At 52.1% G+C, this 25,755-nt stretch overlaps 1 protein-coding gene across 3 annotated transcripts in view; it reads right to left on the reverse strand.

The window, feature by feature from the left end:
- Positions 1-25,755, reverse strand: part of ARHGEF3 (Rho guanine nucleotide exchange factor 3) — a 336,022-nt gene that overhangs the window by 272,260 nt on the left and 38,007 nt on the right. For all 3 annotated transcript variants that reach the window (XM_062201120.1, XM_062201117.1, XM_062201118.1), the window contains exon 2: positions 23,889-23,981. In XM_062201120.1, the coding sequence (XP_062057104.1) occupies positions 23,889-23,950 (62 nt within the window). In that variant the 5' untranslated portion in view covers positions 23,951-23,981. The remainder of the gene's footprint in view (positions 1-23,888; positions 23,982-25,755) is intronic.

Here is a 25,755-nt window from a genome sequence, read left to right on the forward strand (position 1 = left end):
AAAATCCATCTCTCTCTGAGCCAAGGGGCCCTCAGCACCCCTAGGCCCTAAGCACCACTGTGATCTTTCACCCTGCCTGGCCGAGCTCCGCCCATCGCACCCAGCCCACCCCACTGCCGGCCCAGCTTCCTGGCACCATCCTGCTTGAGAACCCCCTCAGCTCAGAACTGCCAAACCCCCTGGTGAATCTACTCCTGCTAACTCAGAAGTTGTCACCCCATGGAAGGAGTCGCAGGGACACTCTGGGGGCAGTGGCCATGCTGGTCCCCAGCTCGTGTCCAAGGCGTGTTCACTGTGGGCGACCCGGCACGCTGCTCAGTGTGTATGTTCTCCGGCTGCAGAATGCCAAGGCAACACAGCGACTTCTCAGGTCGCTCTAGGACTTGAGGGGTTGGAGGTGGGAGGTCAGCAACGCCCTACTTGAGCCACATAAATCACAGGCTGCCTTTCTCCACAGCCTGAAAAACCAGTTGTTCCTGCGCTGGTTTTGGAAAGGCTTGCAATGGCCCTGCAGGGGAGGCATTGGCTGAGAGCCTCTTCTCTCATGTCTACTGCCAGGGCCAACCTAGAACTGATTGTGTGTGTATGTGTGTGTGTGTGTGTGTCCAGCAATCTGGCTTGGAAAGTAACGACTCAGCAGCATGGTTTTCTGCAGAGCCTCCTGCTTTTCAAACGGCCTGGGGATGTGTGCTTGACGGTAACACACGACACTGTGCCTGCAGCACCCCTCCCTGGCCCTCCGCTTTAACCTCCTGGCTCAGCCTCTTTCCTAGCTGGCTGGGGACAGGGTGTGTTCCGGGAACTCTGCTGCTCGTGAGTCACCCTCCCTGGCCTGGCAGCTGCTCCTGGATCTTGATCAGTGTCCTTCTAGAGATTGGCTTTGATCTTCGGGATTCATGTCGCAAAAACAAAACTTCTTTCCTTGTTAGGAGCAGACAGCACGCACGTGCGAACAGCAGCCTGAGGTCCCCTCCTTCCCCTCTCCTCCTGCACTTAACAGCGGATGCTCCTCTCTCAGCTCCTTGGTCAGGCAGCCCCCTGGCAGGACCAATCATGCAGCAAAGGCAAATTTCTCATCACTGTCCTGGCAGAGCTGCCATAGCCGGCAGCTGGGGTCTGATGCCACAGTCCTGGGGCCAACTTGTCTCTCTTGGCCAAACGACAAAACTGAATTGGCCTGAACCCACAGGAATTCTCCTAGCTCCATTCAGATCTCTGAGCTATTTTAAGTGGTAGAAATTCTTGGACAGAAAACTCTGTGCCGAGCCACATGGGAAGGACTTGCATAGAACACATCAAACTCCAGCAAAATGAGACCCATGCATTCTTCTGTATGATTAATCCCAGGGGTGGCCCTGCCAGGAACAGTCTGCGCGTGCGTGTGTGTGTGTCTCTTTGAGCCAACCAGGACTGGGGACCCCACTCACACTTTCCAGGGCTCTTTCCTCCTGAGCTCACTCCACTGGCTCCACCCAGACGTGTGGGTGGCCCCGGCACCTGCAATAAAACTACTTAACGGATCTCTTGGAAGCCAACCAGAAACACACTGACCGCCCAGAATTGGAAGGAAGAGACCTGTGACGAGAGCCCTGGGGATCTGGTTGCAAGTCCAGCCCTGGGATCACAGCCACGCTGATTCTTCTGGGCTTCGGCTTCCACATCTGGAAACCCCAGGGGCACAACCACAGCACCTCTCAAGTCCCTTGCACACTGATGCCAGCTCTTCCATTCTGGCCAAAGCTATTTCCAGAAGAATTTTTCTAATGACTTGCCAATACTATTGCATCTCAATTTCTAGATTCTCTGGGGAAACAGGCAGACGTGGGTGCAGTGGGGCTGCACCCCCAACAGCAGACAAGAACCAGGAAGGGGTGTGGGTTCCTAAGGAAGGGAACGATCGGCCCCAGCTGTGGCGCTCATGGTCATCACTGTCTGCCCGTGCCTGGCCTCCTCCCCCACCCCCGCTGTAACACACTGCTTAGCTTTGTCACTTTGCACTTCATTGGGAACACTCATGAACGAAGTGTGAAGTCAAAATATTTCACAAAAACCAAAACAAAAAATCCATTAAGTGAGACTCCACCAAGCTGCAGCCTGCCAACAATTCTAATACTGACTGTCCCAGGGACCGGGAGCTGGTTTACAAGTCCCCCTCCCCATCCCAAACCCTCTGATGCCCCTGGGCTGTCTCACAGGACCCCCACCCCCTCCCCGGGTCCCTCAGCCCCTCCACCAGGAATGTGTGCTTGCGGCTGGGGCAAGGAGGCCCGAGGTCGGGTGTGTTCCTGAAGAGGTGGGAGCCACGTCTGGGTTTCGTCAGCCTGCTGGACAGGCCAGCGTGTGCAGGGCGGCTGCGGCTCGCCAAGTTGCTGCAGGAGATTAAACAGCAGTGAGCCACACTGCTGCCAGAGGCTCAGGAGAGAGTGCAGGGGGAGAGCTTGCCGTAGCATGCGTGCCTTTGATGGTCCAAACTCGGGACACACAGTCCCTTCCGTCCTTACTCTTCTCTGTGTGATAACTACAGACTGACAGCTGCAGACACAGGGGGCTGCTCAGGGCTGCACACACGGAAACACACGTTCTTCTCTGTGTGTTTCTGCAGGACTTTTAGGATTCGTTTGGACCATTTGCACCCTGTTTCCTACTCACCAACTGGAGGTGTGTAGAACTGCCCGACAGGTCTTTGGCTCTATTCATAGTCAAGGATCTTCCTCCTTGGAGCTGGGACCCCCCAAGAACCCCAGTGTTGATTAAAAGGCCTGAAGAGGAGCTGGCGTTGTGGCACAGCAGGTGAAGATGCCACTTGGGACACCAACATCCCATACAGGTTCCATTTTGTGTCCCAGCTGCTCCACTTCCAGTCCAGCTCCCTGCCAATGCTCTCGGAAAAGCAGAACATGGCCCAACTACTTGGGTGCCTGCCACCAACATCAGAGTCCTAAATGGAGTTCCAGGCTCCTGGCTTCAGCCCAGCCCAGACCTAGCTATTACAGCCATATGGGGAGTGAACCAGTAGATGGAAGTGCCCTGGCTGTACCTGGGGGTCATCACTCCCATCACCTTCGCTGCTACCCCAGGACTGAGAAGCAGTTTGTGATGATGCTTTGTCACCACGAGTCTTGTTCATCTCCCTCACTCTGCACCTGCAGAGCTTCCAACACGCATGGTGGTGAAGGACTAGGAGGTAGTGAGGACAAGCTGACAGGTCCAGTGTGTGGGTTGGGGGGAGGTCTGATGACGCATCAGAAGAGCCTTCATGCATTGGTCCCAGGGAGTATCTACTGTCCCTCATTGGCTGCCCAAGAAGGACACATGAATTCTGGGGGAACCTGATGGGCTGGGGACATCCCTGCTCCCCTTCGAGCTGTGACAGCATGAGAGGGGTTGAATACAGGTTGGAATCCGCAGCGGAGGTCATCAGCTCCACAACTCTCAAGACTCAAGAACACCAGCAGTCATGGCCAACATCCGCTGAGCACCAAAACTGTGCCTAACCACGACCTAAGCCCCTTCTGTGCATTCTCTCCTTTAATCCTCACCACCACCATGACAGGTGGGGAGGCTGATTCTGCCCATTTCACAGGTGAACTGAAGGGTCTTGCCCAGGTCTCATGGCTCAGGGAGGACACGATTCACACCAGGACTCTGGCACCACAATCCACGGCCCCTGCCCCAGCAGAGTTGAGGAGTGGGCCACAGACAGGGGAACCCTCAGTTCAGTCCCAATCTGGCCTCGTTGTGGACCTCTTTCCTCCCCACCTCTGAAGATCTACAATGTTCTCTCAACTTGTTTTGCTGCACACCAAAATGGACATACTGGAAAGCCCCAGGCCTTCACCTCACAGGCTCCTCCTTAGAATGATAGCTACATGCTCTTTGGTTTTTATAAAATTTGGAAAAGGATATTGAAAGGTTTTTTTGTTCCTTGGGGCCAGTATTGTGGCGCCATGGGTTAAACCAGTGCTCGCTGATGCTGGCATCCCATATCATAGTATTGCTGTGCTTCCAACTCCCTTCTAAGGTACCTGGGAAGGCAGTGGGAGATGGCCCAAGTGCTTGGTCCTTGGATTCCAATATGAGAGACCAGGAGGGAGCTCCTGGCTTCACTCAGCCCAGCCCTATGTTACACCTATGTGGGGAGTGAGCCAAAAGATGAAGCTCACTCACTGTCTCTCTCTCTCTCTCTGCTTTCTTTCTCTCCCTCCCTCCCTCTCTCTGTTGCTCTGCCTTTCAAACATATAGAAATGCATTTTTGAATTTTTTTTTTCTTGAAGCGAGCTCCCCACCGAGTTATAGCCTCTCAAAGGTGATCCACCTACATCTGAGGTCCAGGATATTCACCACCTTGATTCCACTGTCAAAGACCACGAAGTGTTCAGTGATGAGAAAGGTCTACGCCTGCCTCCCCCTACACAGCAGCTTTAGGCTAGATGGGTGTTTTGATGTCCAATCCCCACATGGCCAGCCGTCACAGATCACACAGCTGCCCTTCAAATTGCACTCTGGGGGACAGATGCCACCACTTAGGATGCCATTGTCCCATATCAGAGTCCCTGAGTTTGAGTCCTGGGGCTGCTTCTGATCCAACTTGCTGCTGCTAATGCAGACCTTAGGAAGGCAGCAGATGGCGGCTCAAGTAGCTGGGTCTCTGCCACCCATGTGGGAAACCTGGACGAATTTCCTGGCTCCTGGCTCCAGCTCTGCCCAGCCCTGGCTGTTGTGGACATTTGGTGAGTAAGGCAGCAGACAGAAGACCTCTCTGTGATGCTCAAATAAAGTGAAAAAAGAAAAGGCACCTTGGGAAGGGTTTTGGTTCAGTTGCTAAGGCACAGGTTAAGACATCTGCATGCCGTATTGGAATATCTGAGTTCAAGTCCCAGCTCTGCTCCCCATTCCAAGGTCCTGCTAATGTACACCTGGAAGGCAGCAGGTGGTGGTTCCAGTATTTGGGTCCCTGTCAGTCACACGGAAGACTTGAACTGAGTTCCAGGTTCCTGACTTCAGCCAGGCCCAGCACTAACTATTGTGTGCATTTGAGAAGAGAACCAGCAGATGGGAGATATCTTTCTCTTCCCTTCTCTCTTTGTGTGTGTCTGTCTCTCTCTGCCTTTCAAATAAATAAAAACATCTATTTAAACGTACCATTCAAGACCACAGGGCAGGGGACCCATGTAGGTCGACCCTTGGTACCCACCAGGAAGTTCCCAGAGCAGACCACAGCACTGCAGGAGCCCTGGTGGCACTCACACCAATGTGAGGAGGACACTGCTCACCGACACGCTGTCTCCCCCATTTGTTACCACCACAGAAATCGACCGTGCAAGTTCCACAGCCTCTGAAATCGCAGTACTCCCAGATGGTAAGAGGCCGGCGATGGCGCAAACCTGTTTCCGAGTGGTAATGCTGCTTGCCGAATGGGAAGGAGATCACATCACACAAGGTACATGCAGGCATTTACTGCCTGTCGCAAAGACCTCTCCCACGCATACAGCCAAGGGCGTGCTGAGGCCAGCTGTCAGATCTGGTGCCCACCCACGCCTTAAAGCTGAAGGACGGTGTCCTTCACTCTCTTCTCTTGGCCCCTCCGGGATCTATTCTTATCTCCCCTTTCTCCCAGCATGGGGGAGGGGGCTGTGTTTGTGGAGCGCAGCTGGTGGTTTGATAAGCAGGTGTCAGGAGGTTGGAGATGACCTTGCCCATCAGCTGGGGGAACCAGGCAGACAAGGAAGCCACTGTGTCCCTGTCTGCCGGGTCCCAGATCCTGAAACAAGGCACAGTGGAGCCTGGGGGAGAGGGAGGGAGGACGAGAAGTTTGGGGGGGAGGGGCGTGGGTGGAGAGAACGAATGAGGATCAACAGCAGACAAAAGAATGAATGCTTTCATTGCCTTGTAATTTCACCCAGGAGAGTAAAAGTAACACTGAAGAGGAAAACTTCAAAATGCCCAACAGTGAGAACGTGTTGAAGTGCTTCCCAAAAAGATGTAAACAAACAAGACTGATCCCTGGGGAAATCGAAAGCAAAGTTGGCACTCTCTGTGTGCATCTGGCAAATTCCACCAGGAGAGGGCTGGGGAGGAAGGCAGGGGGGAGGCTCATGTCCACCCAAAGCCATTGCCAGTACCCGGACAGCCAGGGCTGTCAACGGCCCCTACTGTGCCAGCCCCTGGCAGGGCTCCAACACCCCCGACCAGCTCTGGGGAGAAAGAGCATGCCCACTGAGTGTCCGCTGACCCAGTTCCCAATGAAATGTGGGTGAACTGGCACTGCTCCCTCTAGCTCAATGGGCCAAGTGAGAGCTGAAAGGAGAGTTTTTCAAACTAAAAAGACCGAGCCCGCCAGCCAGGGCCTGTTATTTCCTGACATCCTTTCCGTTGCTCAACTTGACCCATTGCTAATCGAGCCGACTCCTTGGTCCTCGGATAAACAAACCCTTCCCCACCCCTTCATCCACCAGATCCTTGATGAGCCAGACATCCAGGACACCCCCTTGGCCCACGTCGGATTGAATGCCATTCCTCCTTTCCCATGGTGTGGCCACGGCTGCCCAAGGATGAGTCACTCGTGAAAGTAGCACATTGTCCCCAGTGGACAAAGGGCTGGACTCAGGAGAGTGGCCCATTCACACTTCTCCAAGGGCAAGCTGACCTCTTCCCGCAGCTTCCAGAGGATGCTGCCCACTGCTGGGGGAGTGGCCAATCTCTGCTTCCCAACCCCCCACTACTACATGAGCAGGAGGAGACACAGGCTAGGGAAAAAGACTCCTCTCAATGCAGGGCAAACAGAGAACACCCAGCAGCTTGGAAACCAAGGCAAAACTTCACTCAAGATGTTTAGAGTAGGGCTGGAGTAGTGGTGCAGTGGGTTACACAACTGCCTGCAATGCCAGCACCCCTGTGAGAGCTGGTTCAAGTCCCAGCTGCTCTACTTCCCATCCAGGTCCTTGCTAATGCTCCTGCAAAGGCAACAAATGATGGCCCAAGTACTCGGGTTCCTGCCACTCACTTGGGAGACCCAGGTGGAGTTCTGGGCTCCTGGCTTCTAGCCCCGGCTATTGTAGCCATTTGGGAAGTAAACCAGCAGACAGAAAATGGCACTCTGTCACTCTGCCTTTCAAATAAATAAATAAATCTTTGTTTAAAAAGATGTTTAGGGGCTAGCGCTCTGATGTAGTAAGCTAAGCCTCCACCTGTGGCATCAGCATCCCATGTGGGCACCAGTTCATGTCCTGGCTGCTCCTCTTCCAGTCCAGCTCTTGGCTGTGGCCTGGGAAAGCAGCATAAGATGGCCCAAGTGCTTGGGCCCCTGCACCCACATGGGAGACCCAGAAGCAGCTCCTGGCTCCTGGCTTTGGATTGCCCCAGCTCTGGCCATTGTGGCTATTTGGGGAGTGAACAAACAGATGGAAGACTTTCTCTCTCTCTCTCTCTCTCTCTCTCTCTCTCTCTCTCTCTCTCTCTCAAACTCCACGTCTCATATAAATAATAAAATAAAACCTTCAAAAAAAGACATTTAAAGGACAAAAATAACTCCGTTTGTTCGTGGTAACGGTAATGTCACACTTATTACATGAAGGCGCTGGGCTCAGGTAGTGTATCATATGCATTCTTCAGTTCATCCTCAGAACTATGAGGTAGGTCCTACGAGCAGCCTCAGCAAGCAAAGTACAGCACAGAGAAGGTAAGTCACTTACCCAGGGCCACGCAGCTGGCTAGCTGTACAGACAGGCTTTGAACCAAAGCAGATTGGCTCCAGAGTCTGTGTTCTTAACTGCCATGCTATCATTAATGAATAAGCCAATTTGAACTTAAAAATTAAACTTATGGTAAAGTGTTCATTTTGGGGGGGGGGGGGAGGCGATACTACTGGCAGCTTACTTGTCCATGTCATGGCTTCTCCTTCCCACTGGAGATGCTGTAATCCAGCTTTTCAAACACCCAGACAGCACCTGCCAGCGGTGTGCTCAGCACGTGACGCCTATCATCGCATGTAATCTTCGCAAGCCCCTTGTGAGGTCACTACTAATGTATCTGTTTGAGATAAAGACACTGAGGTCCAGAGAGGCTAATCTTCTCGTCCAACGTCACAAGACGAGCACAAATTTCAGAGATTGCAGGATCTACAGTCCTTCTACTATATTTGCCATCTCTCATCAAATCTCAACATTTCCTGGAAATAAGACCAGTCAAGAACACTACGAACTGAGGGGTGAGAATGCCCAAGGAGTCAGCTTCCTGGCTTCAGTGGGAGGGATCACAGTAGCTGACTGCCTGGAGTCCGAGACCATCCACCTGGCCTCCCACCTGCAGACACAGAAAACTTTTAGCAAATCCCCTCTCTCCCTGGGCCTTGGCTTCCTTGTTTGTAAAAGAGAAACAGGTTGGGGGGTGGAGGGGGCACTGCTGGTTGTGGTACAGTGGGTTAAGCAGCTGGCATCCTATATGAGGACCAGTTTTGAGTCCCAGCTGTTCCACTTACAATCCAGCTCCTTGCTACTGGCCCGGGAAAGCAGCAAAAGATGGCCTGAGTGCTTGGGCCCCTGCCACCCACACAGGAGACCAGGATAGAGTCCTATACTCCTGGTTACAGCCATCTGAAGAGTGAACCAGCAGATGGAAGATCTCCCCCTCTCTCTGTCACTCTGCCTTTCAAATAAATAAGTACATCTTTAAAAAAAAAAAAAGATAAGACTGAGGGGAACTTCTTGTGCCATGGTCACAGTCAGACCTACATGGTCACTCCTAGCTGTCGGGAGCAGGGAGGGCCACGCAGGTGGCTGCCTCTCCTCTGTGGCTGGCGGCTTCCCTCCCTCTTCCTGGCACAGGTGTTCAGGAGCTGATTTCTCATTTTGTCCCTTGATTCAGGTTTGGGCACTCAGAACAGAGTTCTTAGGTGCAGGGTGACGCTAAGCAGCGGCAAGGAGTCACTGCTCTTGGCCTCAGAGGGTTCCCAGGGAGGAGATGTGGTGGGAAGGAAGCAGGACTGGAGGAGGTGGAGCCGGTGAGCAAGGGATATGCCTTGACGGTGAGGGGAGGGAGATAACCCCCCAGGGAAACTCATCGAGTTGTGCCCCCGAGGCGGTACCTGTGGGTACCCATGCACATTTAGACTTCAGGAAAGATTCCAAAGAACAAAGGATTTAAACAGATGCTAAGTCAGGCCAGGCAAGATTCTGCCAGACACGTGCTTGGCCACTATCAGTGTTCTACATAAAATGTCTAAGACCCCATCAAAGCATCCATCCGCCTGCCATGTCCACCCAGAAAGGGCCCAAGGCAGAATCTTTGTGATGGATGGGAACATGCGGGCAGGGGGTCAGCGTCAGGGTGAGCCTGGAGAAAGCCTCATTTAACAGCCACCCCTCCAGGTGCCTGGCTGGCCCGGCAAAGGCAGTGGGGCAAACACAGCCGCGAACTGCAGGTTGGGACTTAGAATCCCGATTCTGCCGCCAACCTGCAGGGCCCAGGGCTTGGGTCAGTAATCACAGCCCCTTGCAGCCTCCTGCTCTCACCTGTGAAAAAGGACAGCAAGGACCACAAAGGAAAGGGGGCTGCTACCCAGGGGGCATGAACGTCTGGTGCTCACGCTGCCCGCCATGCAATTTCCTGGCTGGGAATCTCCCCCACCCCCAGGCCATGGCTGAAACAAGGCTGACCCTCATCCTCCAGCCCCGAGTCCCAGCATCTCGGGAGAGAGCACAACACCTGAGCTGAACAAACCTGAGTACGCTCAGGAAGCCGTGCTGGAACCAGTCGGGGACAGTAAACGTGGACCCCACGGCTGTAGGACAATGTCACCTGGAGCTCCTGCATGGTATCGCACGGAGGAAAGCTTCTTGGGAAGGAGCACGCGGAGCCAAGAGGAAAGAGTGATGAGATCGAGGCCCAGTAGCACAGAGCCTCTGGATCCAGCCAGGCCTGAAGCTATCTTAGACCTCCCATGTGTACAAGCCATTGCCTTCCCTCTACTCTTAATCCTGACTGAATTGTGTTTGTCAGCTGCTACAATAATGAGTCCTAACCAATGGAACCAACACCAAAAAAGACAGCAACAGAGGCCATCCACCAGAGGCTGCCTGCATGAAGCATCCAACGAATGTGTACCAGCCTAGCGAATGAACAATGTGCTCATCCGTCTGGTAGCTTTGGGATCAGCAAGGAGAGAAGGCCTACACTTCCGGGAATGGAGAGTCCCTACTCGCACTTCCAGGGATGAAAAGTCCTTGTCAGGGTCCCCGCGGGTGCCTAAAGGTCAACCAATGAGGATCAGACCTTTAACCCCAATGCCCTGTATCTATAAAAGGAGCCCTCCCAACCTCTGACCTGAGACTTCCCCTGGCCCTGCTCTGTTGGGAACAAGAACCTCGCCCAGGGGTGGAATTCCAATAAAAGGTTGTGAATTAATTGATTCATCTGACTGGGAAGATTTGTTACACACCAGACACCTTGTACCATCCAACTTCAACTTCTCCAGCTGCCGTAAAGCTATCCCAGCAGCGTCACCCTAAGCCAGGGATAAATCCACACTGTCTTCACGGACCACTGGTTTAAGTGACAGAAAGTAACTTGAAATATTTTCATTAAAAAATACATATCCTAACTAGGTATGGCTCACCCCAGCAATGAAAGGCTGGGCTCATCTTGGGAAATATACCTGGGGCCGGTGCTGTGGTACAGCGGGTTAAGCCACCACTTATGGGCACCGGTTCTAGTCCTGGCTGTTCCATTCCTGATCCAGCTCCCTGCTGCTACATGGCCTAGGAAAGTAGCAGAGGATGGCCTAAGGGCTTGGGCCCCTGCACCCGTGTGGGAGACCTGGAAGAAGCTCCTGGCTCCTGGTTTTGGATCAGCTCAGCTCTGGCCGCTTGCAGCCATCTGGGGAGAGAACCAGCAGACAGAAGACCTTTCTGCCTCTCCCTCTCACGGTCTACAATTCTCCCTTTCAAATAAATAAAATTAAAAACAAAAAACAACAACAACAACAACAAAAAAAAACAGCCCCGCTCAGCACCATCGGCCAACATCTTTCAGGAAAGCAACTTCCAATGCAATTAGACAAAGTTCACCAATCAGAAAGGAAGAGGAAGCAAAATTTTATTTCCTTATAGATAATATGATTAGATGTCTGGAAACTCCCACACACAAAAAATAATAAGATCTGAAAAGCTATTAGAACAAATAGGACAATTGGATAATATTAACCGACATAAATACGTTCTTCATCAATAGCTTTTCTACGTACAAGAAAAAAGCACCATGACTATATGATGCTGAACCAGTGAGCATGAACCATTATTCTTGAAGTCCATTCCTTCTTGGACTCTGGCACATCCTCTCCGTGTGAATTTTGGTGGGATGCCTGCAACATCCAACTCTAATCTCAGCCAGGCACTTATCTTGCCTTGGCCCAAACATCAAATGCCTCGGAACGCATGCCCTGACCCTGGCGGCTCCTCAGTCACCAGGGGAACTCCAGCAGGTCCCTCTCTACACCAGCCCAAGAAGAGAACTCATCCTTCAAACAGGAGTGCGTGTTTGGCACAGCGGCTGAAAGGCTGCCTGCCACACCCACGTCCTATCTCAGAATGCCTGGGTTTAAGTCCCAGCTCCGCTCCAGATGCCAGCTTCCTGCGGATGCACACACTATGGGGCAGCAGGTAAGGGTTCAAACACCTGCAACGCTGCCACCCACAGGAGAGACCTGGATTAAGTTCCCCACTCCCGGGACCGGCACGGTGGTGCAGCGGGTTAATGCCCTGGCCTGAAGCACCAGCAACCCATATGGGTGCCGGTTCTGGTCCCAGCTGCTCCTCTTCCAATCCAGCTCTCTGCCATGGCCTGGGAAGGCAGTGGAAGATGGCCAAGGCCCTTGGGCCCCTGTACCCACATGGGAGACCCAGAGGAAGCTCCTGGTTCCTTGCTTTGGATCGGCGTAGCTCTGGCCAGAACGGCCATCTGGGGAGTGAACCATTGGGTGGAAGATCTCTCTCTCTCTTTTCTGTCTCTCCTCTCTCTGTGTAACTCTGACTTTCAAATAAATAAATAAATCTTAAAAAAAAAAAAAATTCCCCACTCCCAGCTTCAGTTGAGCTGTGGGAATCCAGAGAGCCAATCAGTTGAGGGGAGATTTCTGTCTCTGTTTCTATGCTTTTAAAATAAATTAAACAAATAAATCTTAGAGTAACAGGGCTGGCCAGACTGATCTACAGATAAGACGTCCCCCATCACATGTGGGTCCTGGCCTGCATGCTATAACTCACTCAGGCTAAGCCCTTCCTTGCCACTGGACCCCACACTGTCTCTTCTTCCAGCATATAATCTCTCTCTAGCCTCAGGACCTTTGCACATGCCATTAACACTACATAGCTCATTCTTTACCTGGTTATTACCATAAGCACATCCACGTTCTGTTTGTTACCTCCCCAGGAAAATATGATATCCACTGCGAAGTCCCCATAGCCCCTTACCCTGTAGCACACTCACCACCTGGGAATGGCTGCCTAGGTCTGTGCCCTCCTGGACTGTAAGGTTCACAGAGCCAGCCTGGCATTCACAGAACCCAGCAAAATGCCCCAGCATGGAGCAGGCACAAACCAGACAGACTCCTTTACTTGACTTTAAACCTGCGTTCTCCAAACTGGCACATGGTCTGTTACTTTGCATCACATTTGACTCTGCTTTCGGCACCATGATCAACATGCATACTCCCCTGAAATGCCACCATCTCTTTGAAAAAAACAAAATTGGGGCCAGCACTGTGGCATAGCAGGTAAAGCCACTGCCTGCAGTGCCAGCATCCCATATGGGCGCCGGTTCAAGTCCCGGCTGCTCCACTTCCAGTCCAGCTCTCTGCTATGGCCTGGGAAAGCAGTCGAAGATGGCCCAAGTCCTTGGGCCCCTGCACCCACATGGAAGACCTGGAAGAAGCTCCTGGCTTCTGGCTCTGGATTGGCATAGCTCCAGCCATTGCGGCCATCTGGGGAATGACCCAGTGGATGGAAGACCTCTTTCTCTCTGTCTCTCTGCCTTTCGTTCTCTCTGTATGTAGCTCTGAGTTTCAAATAAATAAATAAATCTTTAAGAAAAATAAGACACTTGGAATCTGTCACTCTTCAAGGGTCCTGTGTCTCCATGACGTTCCAACTCTAAAGAGATCTTGTTTTCTGCCAGAAAGTTAGAAACAGAGTTTTAGCGCTTCCACAGCAAGAACGTTCTACCCCAATGTGACCCAGGTCTATCAAAGAAAAAGGAGAGGAAGAAGGATAGTGCAGGGCTTCCTCTGAAATGTCTCCATTAGCCACCATGCTTATGAGGTTGATCAAACAAAGGCAATAAAAAAAAAAAAAAATTGAGGCCGGCATTCTGGCTTAACAGGTTAAGCTGCTGCCTGCAGAGCTGACATCCCATAATGGTGTTCGATTGAGTCCTGGCTGCTCTTTCTTGATCCAGATCTCTGCTAATGTGCCTAGGAAAGTAGTAGAAGATGGCCCAAGTCCATGGACCCCTGCACCCGTGTGGGAGACCCAGATGAAGCTCCTGGCTCCACGCTTCAGACCGGCCCAACTCTGGCCACTGCAGCCACCTGGGGAGTGAACCAGTGGATGGAAAATCTCCCTCTCTCTCTAACTCTGCCTTTCAAATAGATAAAGTAAATCTTTTAAAAAAGAGTCAGACCTGCACCTGTATATAACTTGTTTCTATAATTAGGAAAAAAAAAGAAATCTGTGCTTAGGGTGAGAGAATATTGTTTTATTACAAATGCTTTTCCTTTCCAATAATTGTTAGAATTAAGTCAATACAATATCTTTCTCAGATGTAAAGCAAAACACAATGCAGGCTGACACCCCAGCAAGGGTCATCTTGACCTTGGAGGAAGTAACATCACCTGAACTTCACAGAAGAACTGGAGGACCAAGGTACATGGCACTGTGAGGACACACCGGGACACACACAGGATGAGGACCTGGCTCCTCTCAAGGCCACTGTCACAGAAGGCACACGGGGAAGGTGCTGTTCTGCACTGAAGGAGACTATAAAGATGTTACCAGAGGGGATCTGGAGCACCTGAGGTGCTCTGATTATGGACTGGAACTCGGGTGGTACTGTACAATTAGCACCCACCCCCAGAGATAGGTGTCAGTAGGTGACCACGTGAGAAAAGAGCCACCTTCTCAGGGAACGCAGGGGTAAAACACCAGGATGTTTGCCTCTTATTTCACAGTGGCTCAAGGAACAAGTACAGCTGTACACACACACACACACACACACAGAGAGAGAAAGAGAACTAAAGGTTTACCCTCAAACCCAGGTGAAAGGAACACGGGATTGTAGTAGCGTTCTTTCAACATCTCCGTAAATCTGCACATTTTCCAAATACACAATTGGATAGAAAAAAACACAAGGGAAAAAGCTAGTTCCACTGCTGACACGTTCTAATAGAAAGAACACAAGGTGACAGGGTTGTTGGGTCTTTAACAAGGGCTTATGGCCCCGGTCTGTTTTAGAACCATCCACCAGCACAACCTCCTCCCCATAATACCAGTCGTTTTGGGGTCCTTTCCCCCATTTCCACAACAGAGAACACGTGCCCTCTGTCTGCAGACTCAGCCTCCCCCTGGGAGCCTTCCCAGATTTCACTGGATGGGATCAGACACCCTTCCTTACGTGTCTCTGGGTAGCACAGAGCAGGTTATGATAATTTACCCACGACCTAACAGAATATCCTGGCCGTGTGATTATGAGGTTGAAGCGGACTTTCCTGCCGATCAGAACCTTGGTGCAGGAGGGCAGCATTAAGCCTCCTTCATTCCTTATCAAGACGGGGCTTGGCACACAGCAGCCACACCAAAGATACTGGTTAAAGGAATGAGATGCTATGCAGCCCTTTAAAAATAATGCAAGGGGCTGCCACAGTGCTGCAGCAGGTTAAACTGATTCTTGCGATGCCAGCATCCCAAAGCAGAGTGCCAGCTCAAGCCCCAGATGTTGCGTTTCCAGTCTAGTTTCCTGCTAAAGTTCCCAGGAAGTCAGCAGAAATGAAAAAAAAAAAAAAAAGCCAATGGAGGTAAACTAACAAAATCATGATATGAGAAAAAGTATACATAATGAAAGTACCTTGCCCACAACATTAAAAGCTAAAATGGTGCCAAGAAAACAAACAAAACCTGCCAAAATAAAAGCAGTAGGAATTCTGTGGGTGAGGAGTGGGAGGAGAGGGAATTCACTGCCATGGAAAGCTCCCGAGGTGTGACGGGGGGTGTGCTTGCAGTGGGTGCCCCAAAGGCTCGTGTGCGGAGGCTTGGTCCTCAGTGTGCAGTGGTGGGGCCCTGCGGAGGCGGGGCCTAGAGGGAGGTGATTAGCTGATTGGGAGTGACACCCTTGGAAGAGACAAATGTGGTTCTCTTGGGACCCAGGTCAGTTCTCTCAGGATTGCAGTTATAAAATCAGCAAGCCTGGCCACTGCCTCTCCTTTGCCTCCTATCGTGCCAGGACCTTGTTCGCCACCTGCTTCGTATGCTCCCACCTAGACACCAAGCGCCGTGCTGTAACAGCGCCAGAAGGCCCCCGAGAGAGGCCAGAACTGTGGGGCCAGTGGCCTTGAACTTCCAGTCTCCTAAATGCTGAGCTAAATAAACCTCTCTTCGTCATACATGACTCAGCCTCAGGAGTTTTGTTACAGCAATAAAACAGGCCAGAGGTGTGTGCCTACAGTGACCCAGGGAACATGTAAAGCGAGGAGAGAAATTAGCCAATAGTGAAAACTTCTCTGTGAAATGTATGGGGGTGGGGGAGATGCTCAATGCTAAACATGAGCCCAAAAGACAAGGAAGTGGGACCTCTACCTAATTAACTGCCAAAGACCACAGGGCACGGTGCCACCTCAAGGCACATGGCCATGAGGACTCGCCCACACAGGTAAGAGGAGTGGGTGGGACCCAGAGAGTCCCAGGGTCACCTCCAGTGACTCAGGCCAGAGCACACAAAGGCTCCTCTGGGCACTTCCTCCTGGTGGACCTCCTGGTGAGTGGGAAACAGGCAAACACCATGAAGCTGTCTATGGTAAACATATGCAATGTTATCCACCCATTTTAAAAAGTCTAAAAACCAAATGATAATTATAAACACTCCCCAAAAAAGAATAGGCCAATGCTACACAACTGGTTCTTCCCTCCAAAAGCAACCTTTTCTGAAGTCTTTGTTTCTTAAAGATGTTATTTTATTTACTCAAATGTCAGAGTTAGAGAGAGATTTTCTATCTGCTGTTTCACTCCCCAAATGGTGGGGCCAGGCCAAAGCCAGGAGCCAGGAGCTTCTTCCAGGTCTCCTACGTGGGTGCAGGGGCCCAAGCACTTGGACCATCTGCTGCTGCTTTCCCAGGCGCTTTAGCAGGGAGCTGGACTGGAAGTGGAGCAGGCAGGACTTGAGCTCGCATCCATATGGGATTGCTAGGCACTTCAGACAGCGGCTTAACCGGCTGCGCCCCATTGCCAGCTTTCCTACCTCCTACACTAACCCCAGGTCCACACCAAGACCTGAACCCAAGCCTCCCTCCAGCCCATGCAGGCCCCTTTCCATCACCCTTGTCTCTGCTTCATGTTGAGTCCTCTATCCCTGAAAAAAACTAGGCAGAACCAGAGAGGCCTGCAGGGCACGGACCCAGTCAGATTATAACAGAGACCCCGCCTGGCTTAGTCACAGATGAACCACTGGCGCATGGAGGTTCTCACTCCACACGCATCACAAGGCCGTGAGTTCCTCCCACATGGGCTCTGCACAGCACATGCCGCGTTCTGCACGCTGGGCAGACAGAAGCCACCTTTAGCTCAAGTCTGAGAATCGCTCCTGGGGCTGAGCCTTAGCTGGAGTCCCCATGCTCCCTCCACCTGCAGAACAAACTCTCAACACTCCCCATCCATACCCTAGCAGGGCCCTGGGAAAAATCAGCCAGAACAAATGCATCCGGATAAGCCCGGGCCCCACGGCATTCAGGGAGCACTTCAGCAGTCCGAGGTACAGGGGCTTCCCACCCCAGCCTTGCACAGCTCCCGAGGGCCAAGGCTGATTTGCCTCCAGAGAAAGCGTTACACTCTTAACCGGCAGAGAGTTTCTCCCAGATTCCCCAGAGGGAGATTTACATGACACACACGGTCTTCACCAGGGAAAGGACGGCACGGCATGGGGACAGGTGCCACTTCATGTGCCACCACCCATCCACTCACCTGGGCAGGGGTTCTGTCAGGTGAGTGTGAACCAGAGATTAAACAAACACCAAAGATAACTCTTTTCCTACTTACTGTGCTACACGAGTTGTATTTCTCTTAATTTTTATTTATTATTTGAAAGTCACAGAGATGGAGATTTTCCATACATTGATTCACTCTTCAAATGCCCACAACCACGGCTGAGCAAGGGCACAGCCAGGAGCCCTACTCCATCCGGTCCCCCAGGTGAGTGGCAGGGACCCAGGCACTTGAGCCATTATGTGCTGCCTGCCAGCCGCAGGGAGCGGGGAGTAGAAGCAGAGCCAGGACATGGAGCCAGGGCCGCAGTGAAGGATGTGGGCACCACTCGCAGTGTCTTCACCACTGAGCCGGACACCTGCCCCATGACCCGTGTGCCTCGGTGCCGATTCAGAGCGCTGCGCGCCCTGCAGCCTTCTCCAGTTTGTATGTCTCTAACCACTTCCCAAGTATCTGTCGTGTGTGTGAGACACGCCCTCACTCGTCTCCCCTGCCAGACTGGAAGCTGTTTGACAGCAATCCTGGGAAAGCCAGTGGGGGGTGGGTGGAGGCTGGATTGAGTTCCCAGCAGCCAGTTTCATGGCAGACATTTGGAGATGGGATAGGGAGCCTGCTCTCTCTCTCCCTCTCTTTCTCTCTCTCTCCCTCCTCTTTCCCTCTCAAATAAGTAACTTTAAAAAAAAAAAAAAGATTTTTATTTATTTGAAAGGCAGAGTTACAGAGAGGCAGAGGAAGAGAGACAGACAAACAGGTTTTCCAACCACTGGTTCATTCCCCAGACGGTGCAACAGCAGCAGCTGTGCCAATCCAAAGCCAGGAGCTTCCTCCAGGTCTCCCATATGGGTGCAGGCCCAAGCACTTGGGCCACCTTCCACTGCTTTCCCAGGCCATAGCAGAGAGATAGATCGGAAGTTGGGCAGCCAGGACTCAAACCTATGTCCTTATGGGATGTGGTGCTGGCTTTACCTGCTACGCCACAGAGTCCACCCCTCAAAGAAAAGGGGGAGTTCTATGTGACTGCAGCCCTTCAGGTGCCTGACAGAGGGCTGAGGACATGGTATGGACTCCAGTGAATGGATTTTTTAAGTGATCCCCTATCAGGGATCAGCAGAGAGAATCCGAGGCCTTGGGTTCTGAGCGTGCCCCCTGGGCTCTGTGTGGCTCAGAAGAGGATGACTTATGGACAGCACGCAGACTGACGCTGTGTGTCCATGGACCTAGCGAGGCACTGCTTACCATACTGAATCCTTCCACCAACTTGGCGAGCCAGGTCCCACTGCCACGCCCCTTTCACCCATGGGTAAACTGAGAGCTGGGAAACTTCAGCGACTGAGCCAGGCTCAGTGCCACCTCCCCTAACACTGTCTTAGAGATCCTAGAGATTCACTGAGGGACGGTGCTGCCTGCAACTGGGAACGCGCCCCCAGGCTCCCTAGATTCCAATGCCCCTGCTCTGCACCTCAGTGGATTACCTCAGCTAAAGCCCAGCACCACCGGCCGGCAGCCACAGCAGCTCCGGACCATGCTACGGAGGGGACTCTGAGCTCCGGTCTGCAGGGAGAAGCTCAGCTGAGGGCCCATGCAGATGAGAAACACGTGGTTCGGTAAGAAGGCCACCGGCTTCCTCCCACGCAAGTGTCAAATTCATAGGTTTATGGGGGCCAGCACGGTGGCATAGTGGGTTGGGCCACTGCCTGCAGTGCCAGCATCCCATATGGGCGTCAGTTCCAGACCCAGCTGCACCACTTCCGATCCAGCTCTCTGCTATGGCTTGGGAAGGCAGTGGAAGACGGCCCCCAAGTCCTTGGGCCCCTGCACCTGCATGGGAGACCCAGAAGAGGCTCCTGGCTTTGGATTGGTGCAGCTCTGGCCATTGGGGCCGGTCGGATGGAAGACCTCTCTCTCTCTGCCTCTCCTTCTCTCTCTGTGTAACTCTAATTTCAAATAAATAAATAAATAAAACAAGCAAACAACAAAGACAGGTGTAAGTCTGAGCCGGGGAATCAGCACTGACACTGCAGAAGGAACTGAACCTCCAATTCCTCATCTGTAAAACGGCGGTGACGAGCACGCACCCTGCAGGGCGGCTATGACGCTGAGAGTGCACACATATAAAAAGTGCTGCAGGAGGCGGCACAATGGGCAGATATTGCCATCTGCTGTGTGCACAGCTAGCCAGACTCACTGGAGGAGCGAGGGTCCTTTCCACGGGCCTCACAGACGATCTTGCAAGACACTGTTCCGGTTCCTGCCTCTGGCCAGTGCAGGGACAGACAAGGCGAACCACAACAGAAGAGGTTCAGGAGGCCAGGGCTGGGGCTCAGCTCCTCCATTCCGAGGCTCCGAGACCACAGCACAGCCTTCACCTCCATCAGCTCAGCGCCGGCCTTGTGTCCTGAAAGACGGGGCACAGGCCTAAAGGCCTCCCACTCCACTCCGTGAAGCCCCAGGGTTGAGCTGCGCAGTAGCACACAGCAGAGGCCGCCCTCTCTTAAGGGATCTCACCAGGCTCTGCGAGGCCTGCAAGAAGGGCCTCAGGAGCAGGCTGGGGGGTGGGGGTGGGGGCGATGGAATCTCAGAACAGACAGCGAGGTCTCTGCGGCCAAGGTCGCAGAGCTGGTGAGGCCGAGGTTAAGGCCAGAAGCCCGGCTCTCATTCTCCCTTCTGCTGGGTTCCCAGTTCCTCGAGGTCAGCAGCTGACCCTCTGGAGAGCAGGGGGGAAGCGGAGCCAGTCCCATAGCACCCTCTGGGCAATGAATAAAAGTTCATAAAGGGCAGTGACCAAAGCAGCTCTGGCCTAACAAGCCGATGGAAGCTGATAAGGGGAGGAAGGAGAAGCAGGTGACTAACAGCAAACAGGAAGTAGGGGGCTCTCAGGGGAGGGGCAGATCAGCCAACCTCTGGGGCATGAAAACTGCAGAGACACGGAGGCACGTCTCAATTCTAAGTCAAACCCACCAATCGCTCTGTTTTCTAGCCAGTTCCATCCATGAAACTGCACACGGCCCAACGGCTTCGGGGTGTGGCCAGGGCCAACTGGGAGGCATTAACAGACCAGGCAATGAACTCATCAGTTCAGAAACGTTAGTGAGCACCTCCTGTGTGCCAAGCACTTGGTTAATAATAATGATAATGAGCCAAAGAACTAAGACCTGGCCTCGAGGAGTTCACAGTCCGGTAGGTAAGTGGGATACAAAAAAAAAAAAAAAAAAAGTCATTACAGGTAGGGGAGAAAGCGTGTTGAGTGGTTACCATTGCTGAAACACAAGTCTGGGCTCTATTAATGTTGACAGAAAAATCTTCCTAGGTTCTTCTCGCTGCACAGAATAAAGAAGGGCCGGTGCCGTGGCTCACTAGGCTAATCCTCCGCCTGTGGCTCCAGCACACTGGGTTCTAGTCCCAGTCGGGGCGCCGGATTCTGTCCCGGTTGCCCCCCTTCCAGGCCAGCTCTCTGCTATGGCCCGGAGTGCAGTGGAGGATGGCCCAAGTCCTTGGGCCCTGCACCCACATAGGAGACCAGGAGAAGCACCTGGCTCCTGCCTTCGGATCAGCGCGATGCGCCAGCTGCAGCAGCCATTGGAGGGTGAACCAACGGCAAAGGAAGACCTTTCTCTCTGTCTCTCTCTCTCTCACTGTCCACTCTGCCTGTCAAAAAAATAAAATAAATAACAAAAAAATAAAGGAGGAGGAGCACACAGGAGAAAACTGCCCTTACTGGGCTCCGTGTACTGGGTGCGTCATGGCGATTAACTCGCTCATTCCCCAGCAATGACTGCAGGAGGTGCTGCTTTCGCCCGGCTGGCCAGTGAGGAGTCAAGGCGTCCAGGTATCCAGTGCTCACGGTGCCTGCACCAGACTCTGACTTCTCTAATAACTCACATCCCACCCCAACTCACATCCCACCCCTCGTTCGGTCACTGATGCACTCAGCAGTACTCCATCAAATGCCCAGGAAGTGAATAATCAGTTCATAGATAGGTGGGTTTGTTTCTTACCAGATACGACCTGCTGGGAGCTCTAATTCTGGAGCAAGAGTGGGCTTGTCTCCTGATAATCCCATCAGAGGTAGCTGTGACGCTGCACAAAGACCCTGGGGACCTGGGACACAGGCTTGCTTCTGCAGCAGGAACTTGGGCCCTGCCTTTCCTCACTCTTGGTCTGGCTGCTTAGAACTGGGAGGAGGAGTGAAACACAGGGAGTCTAGGGTAGCCTCCAGCTCTAGATTTTTCTGTCCGTGAAATTCCCAACAAGGAGAACGGGGCTTAGGATGGCATTTGGCATTGCCCTCTGCCTGCCATTTCACCACTTTAGAACATTTGAGGGCAGAGTGACAGATCAGGCCTGTCCAGGGCCAGTGAAGCACTTCTCTCTCCATGGCTCGGTGAGTACATTCACCCTACTAAGTACATTGCCTCCCTGTGATAAATATGTTCCACCTGGAAGACCCTTTCTCAGAGAAACACAAGTGCACGAGAAGAGAGGGGCTGGCAGCAGATAAGAGCCCACGTTGACGGGCTGGGTGGGCAGAGAACCACCACTGTCAGCTCCTCTAGGAATGCTGCAGACGCAGAATAACAATTCAGTGTGACCAAGGCAACCATAAACATGGGCGTGGTGCTCCAAAGCTATGTCCACCCGGAACGTGAGTCTGTGAGTCTGTTTGTCATTCCAAGTGACAGCACTGGGCAGGAGCTAGGGCTCCACTGGGAGACGGGGTTACTGTTTTCCTTTTGTTGTTTGGGCTGGTTTTGAACGAATTCCCGTCTATTAACCAATGGCCACAAAATGGGAAGAATGACACAACTCCCTACCTTCTAGGGTCATTGGCTAAAGCAAATGAGATAAGTCACCCAGGTGATCCACACAGAGGCTGACGCACAGGTCACACTCGGTTCACTGCCACTGCTGGGGGCAGCAGTGATGGGAACAGGAAAATCCTAATGAGAGCTCTTCAAAACCCCTCCAGGGGGTGGGCATTTGGCATGGCAATCAAGATGCCACTTGACCACAGTGCCTGGGTTCAAATCCCAGCTCTGTTTCCAGTTCCAGCTTCTTGCTGAGGTAGGTACACCCTGGGAAGCAGCAGATGATGGCTCAAGTACCTGGTTCCCTGGCACCCAATGGGAGACCTGGGTTGAGTTCTGGTCTCCTGGCTTCGACCTGGCTCAGCCTAGGCTGTCAGGCATTAGGAAAATGAATCAATGTGTCTGTTTTTCTACTTTTCAAATAAATAAAAATAAATTTTAAAATTAAAAACAAAAAAGCAGGAAGCACAAGACAAGCAGCCTACCCTGTGAGAGCCTCTCCTGCAGGAGTAGACTCGGGTACTTTTCAGGGTCCCTGGGAAGGCAAAAGGTCATGGGCACCATCGGGAGATGCAATCACACAACACCAGGTTCTGAGACGATGAACTTCTCCAGAGGAAAGAGAAGGGCAGGAAAGGACAACCACAGAGTGTCAGCCACTGCTCACCACACAGAGGCTGGGGCGGGGGGCACAGCAGGAGCCAACAGGAAGTCTGCACAGTACAGACTGCACGGTACAGAAGGGTTTGGTAATTCACTACCTCTTAAATGCACACATGGGATGGCCCAGCAGCTCTGCTCCTCAGGAACCACCTTAGAGAACTGCTTGCCTGTGTGCTCAGGAGAAATAAACCAGCAAGCTCACCCAGCACTAGTAAAAGGGAAGAAAAATGGAACCAACACACCCACCAGCATCGGGACACGGCTCAGCAGACAGCGGGATTCCTAGATGACGGGCACACTGCGCACTTTGCTGCAGAACACACACAGCGTGCTTGTCCGGACACTGTCTTGAAAACATCTGGGGACGCATTATTGAATGTGTAAGAGGATTACAAAATAGGCCAACATGCATACTATGAGAGCATGTATTTCTTTAAAAAAAAAAAAAAAAGATGTATTTATTTATTTGAAAGTCAGAGTTACACAGAGAAGTACCTGAGTCGTCATCTGCTGCCCCCCAGGGTGTGCAACAGCAGGAAGCTTGATCAAAAATGGAAGAGCCAGAACTCACAGCAGGCATTCCCATCTCGGATGCAGGCATCCCACGTAGCATCTTAACTACTGTACCAAATGCCCACCCCTAAACTTTTATTTAAGTTTGATTTACTTATTTATTTAAAAGACAGGAGAAAAAGAAAGTGAGAGAAAGATCTGCAAGGGCCGGCACCGTGACTCACTTGGTTAATCCTCCACCTGCGGTGCGGCATCCCATATGGGCACCGGGTTCTAGTCCCAGTTGCTCCTCTTCCAGGCCAGCTCTCTGCTGTGGCCCCGGGAAGGCAGTGGTGGATGGCCCAAGTGCTTGGGTCCTGCACCCGCATGGGAGACCAGGAAGAAGCACCTGGCTCCTGGCTTCAGATCGGCACAGCGCTGACCATAGCGGCCACTTAGGGAGTGAACCAACGGAAGGAAGACCTTTCTCTCTCTCTCTCACTGTCTGTAACTCTACCTGTCAAGCAAATAAATAAATAAATAAATAGAAAGGAGTTAGATAACATTTTGCTATTGCCCATTCCGTGGTAGCTTTTGCTGATGTATTCAGACTGAAAGGAAGTTCTATATCGTGTTTCACCACAGCATGCAAGAATGTTTAAAATTTTAAAATCATTAGAGGCATGTTTACCTTTCCTTGTTTTCTTCCATTCCTCTACAGGCACACTGACTCATCACTGGGGAACTGTCCATAGGCTCGGCATGCTGGGCGCAGGTCTTCTTCCTTAAAAAGCAAAACAATCAACATGCATTATCCGGGTGCATTTATGTCAGAAACACAGCATTAAATCCAGGGGAAATATGTCCAGCAAAGTCCATTCTCCCCTTCTTCCATAATGAAATGGGTTTTATCAGGGACTACATTTCCCAGACACCCTTGCAGCCTGGTCTAGCCAGATGTCTGAGTTTCCAGTGGAATGTGAGAGGACGCAGCACGCCCCGTCCACCCTTACTGCCACCAGAACCCAGTCCTAACCATGCGATTGATGGCAACACACTGGACAGAGCAACAAGAGAGAGGGTTGCTGGGTCTATGACAATCACATAGAGTTCAGCTGCCCCATTGCCTTGGAGACATCATCTTAGAAATTTCTTTGTTCTTTAAGTCGCTATTTTATTGGAACCTGTTTCTATGGCTTGTTAACCATCAGTTGGGTCTGAGGGTGCAGTTGGTTATTTGGAGCTCGGGACTCACTGTGTATGAAGACAGATGAGGTCAAACTATGTGGGGTCACAATTTCACTAAAAATACACATGGTTTCATGAGGGTCTGGCCGGTAATAAGAACTCAGTCTACACGAACATGGAGATAGTAATAAGCACGAAACATCTAGTGCTGAGATTTTCAAGAGCAGAGCACCTGACATAGAATGAGGACCACAGTGGGCATCTACAGAGTGACTGTGTGGAACAGTAGAACACCATCCAGACACACGTGATCCCACATTTAAGGGCTCTGGCTTCTCTGCTCAGGAGCAGCAGAGGCTGAGACAGACACAGAGGGACCAAGCCAAGGGCAGAGTTACAGAGAGAGGAGCACTCCAGGGGTGTGGATGTGGTCCGTGCATCCCCAGGGGTCCATGGGCTGGAAGCTTCATCCTCAGGGATGCAACACTGGGAGGTGGTGGGACCTTTAAGAGGTGGAGTCTAGTGGGCGGTGACAGGGTCACAGAGCATCATCATCAGAAGGGATTGACAGGGTCCTCACTGGCCACGCCCTCTCATCACAATGTCAGCAGCCAGGAGACCCTCACTAGAGGCCACCTGAACTTGGCTTCTGGCCTCTAAAACTGTGAGCTAAACAAAGCTCTTTTCTTTTTTAAAGACATTTATTTGAAAGAGAGAGAGAGTCAGAGACAGAGATCTTCCATCTGCTGGTTTACTCCCCAAATGGCAGCAACAATGAGCACTGGGCCAGGCTGAAGTCAGGAGCTTCATCCAGGCCTCCCACATGGGTAGCAAGGACCAAAGCACCTGGGCCATCTCCTGCTGCTTTTCCCAGGCCATTAGCAGGAAGCTAGATAGGAATTGGAGTAGCCGAAACACAAACCGGCATCCATGAGGATCCAGCATCACAGGTGGCATCACAGGTTTGCCCCCAAACCTCTTTTTCTTTATGAAGTATCCAGCCTCAGATATTTTGTTATAGTAACAACAACAACGACAAAAGACTAACACCCATGTGGAAGGTTGCACCTGCTATGCCCCTCCCTGAGCATTTGTCCTTGGGGGACTCTGAGCCATAGCCTGCCACTCCCTCCTCAGTGCTGGCCACTGCACACCTCACCACCCTGGGTGTGGTTTTAGCATCAGCAGAGATCATCTTTGTGCAAGAGGGCCCCATGCACAAACCAGCTACTTGACTTGGTATCAACCCCAGTAACAGCAACCAGCTTGACTAGAGGAAGTGGCTGTGCAGTCACATGGAGGGAGAGTGTGGTGGTCCTCAAGCTGGTGCTTTGGAGGCAGAGGGTCTCAGGTCACTATGACATCCACGA

The sequence above is a fragment of the Lepus europaeus genome, chromosome 9 (genome assembly GCF_033115175.1).
Source record: "Lepus europaeus isolate LE1 chromosome 9, mLepTim1.pri, whole genome shotgun sequence".
NCBI lineage: Eukaryota > Metazoa > Chordata > Mammalia > Lagomorpha > Leporidae > Lepus > Lepus europaeus.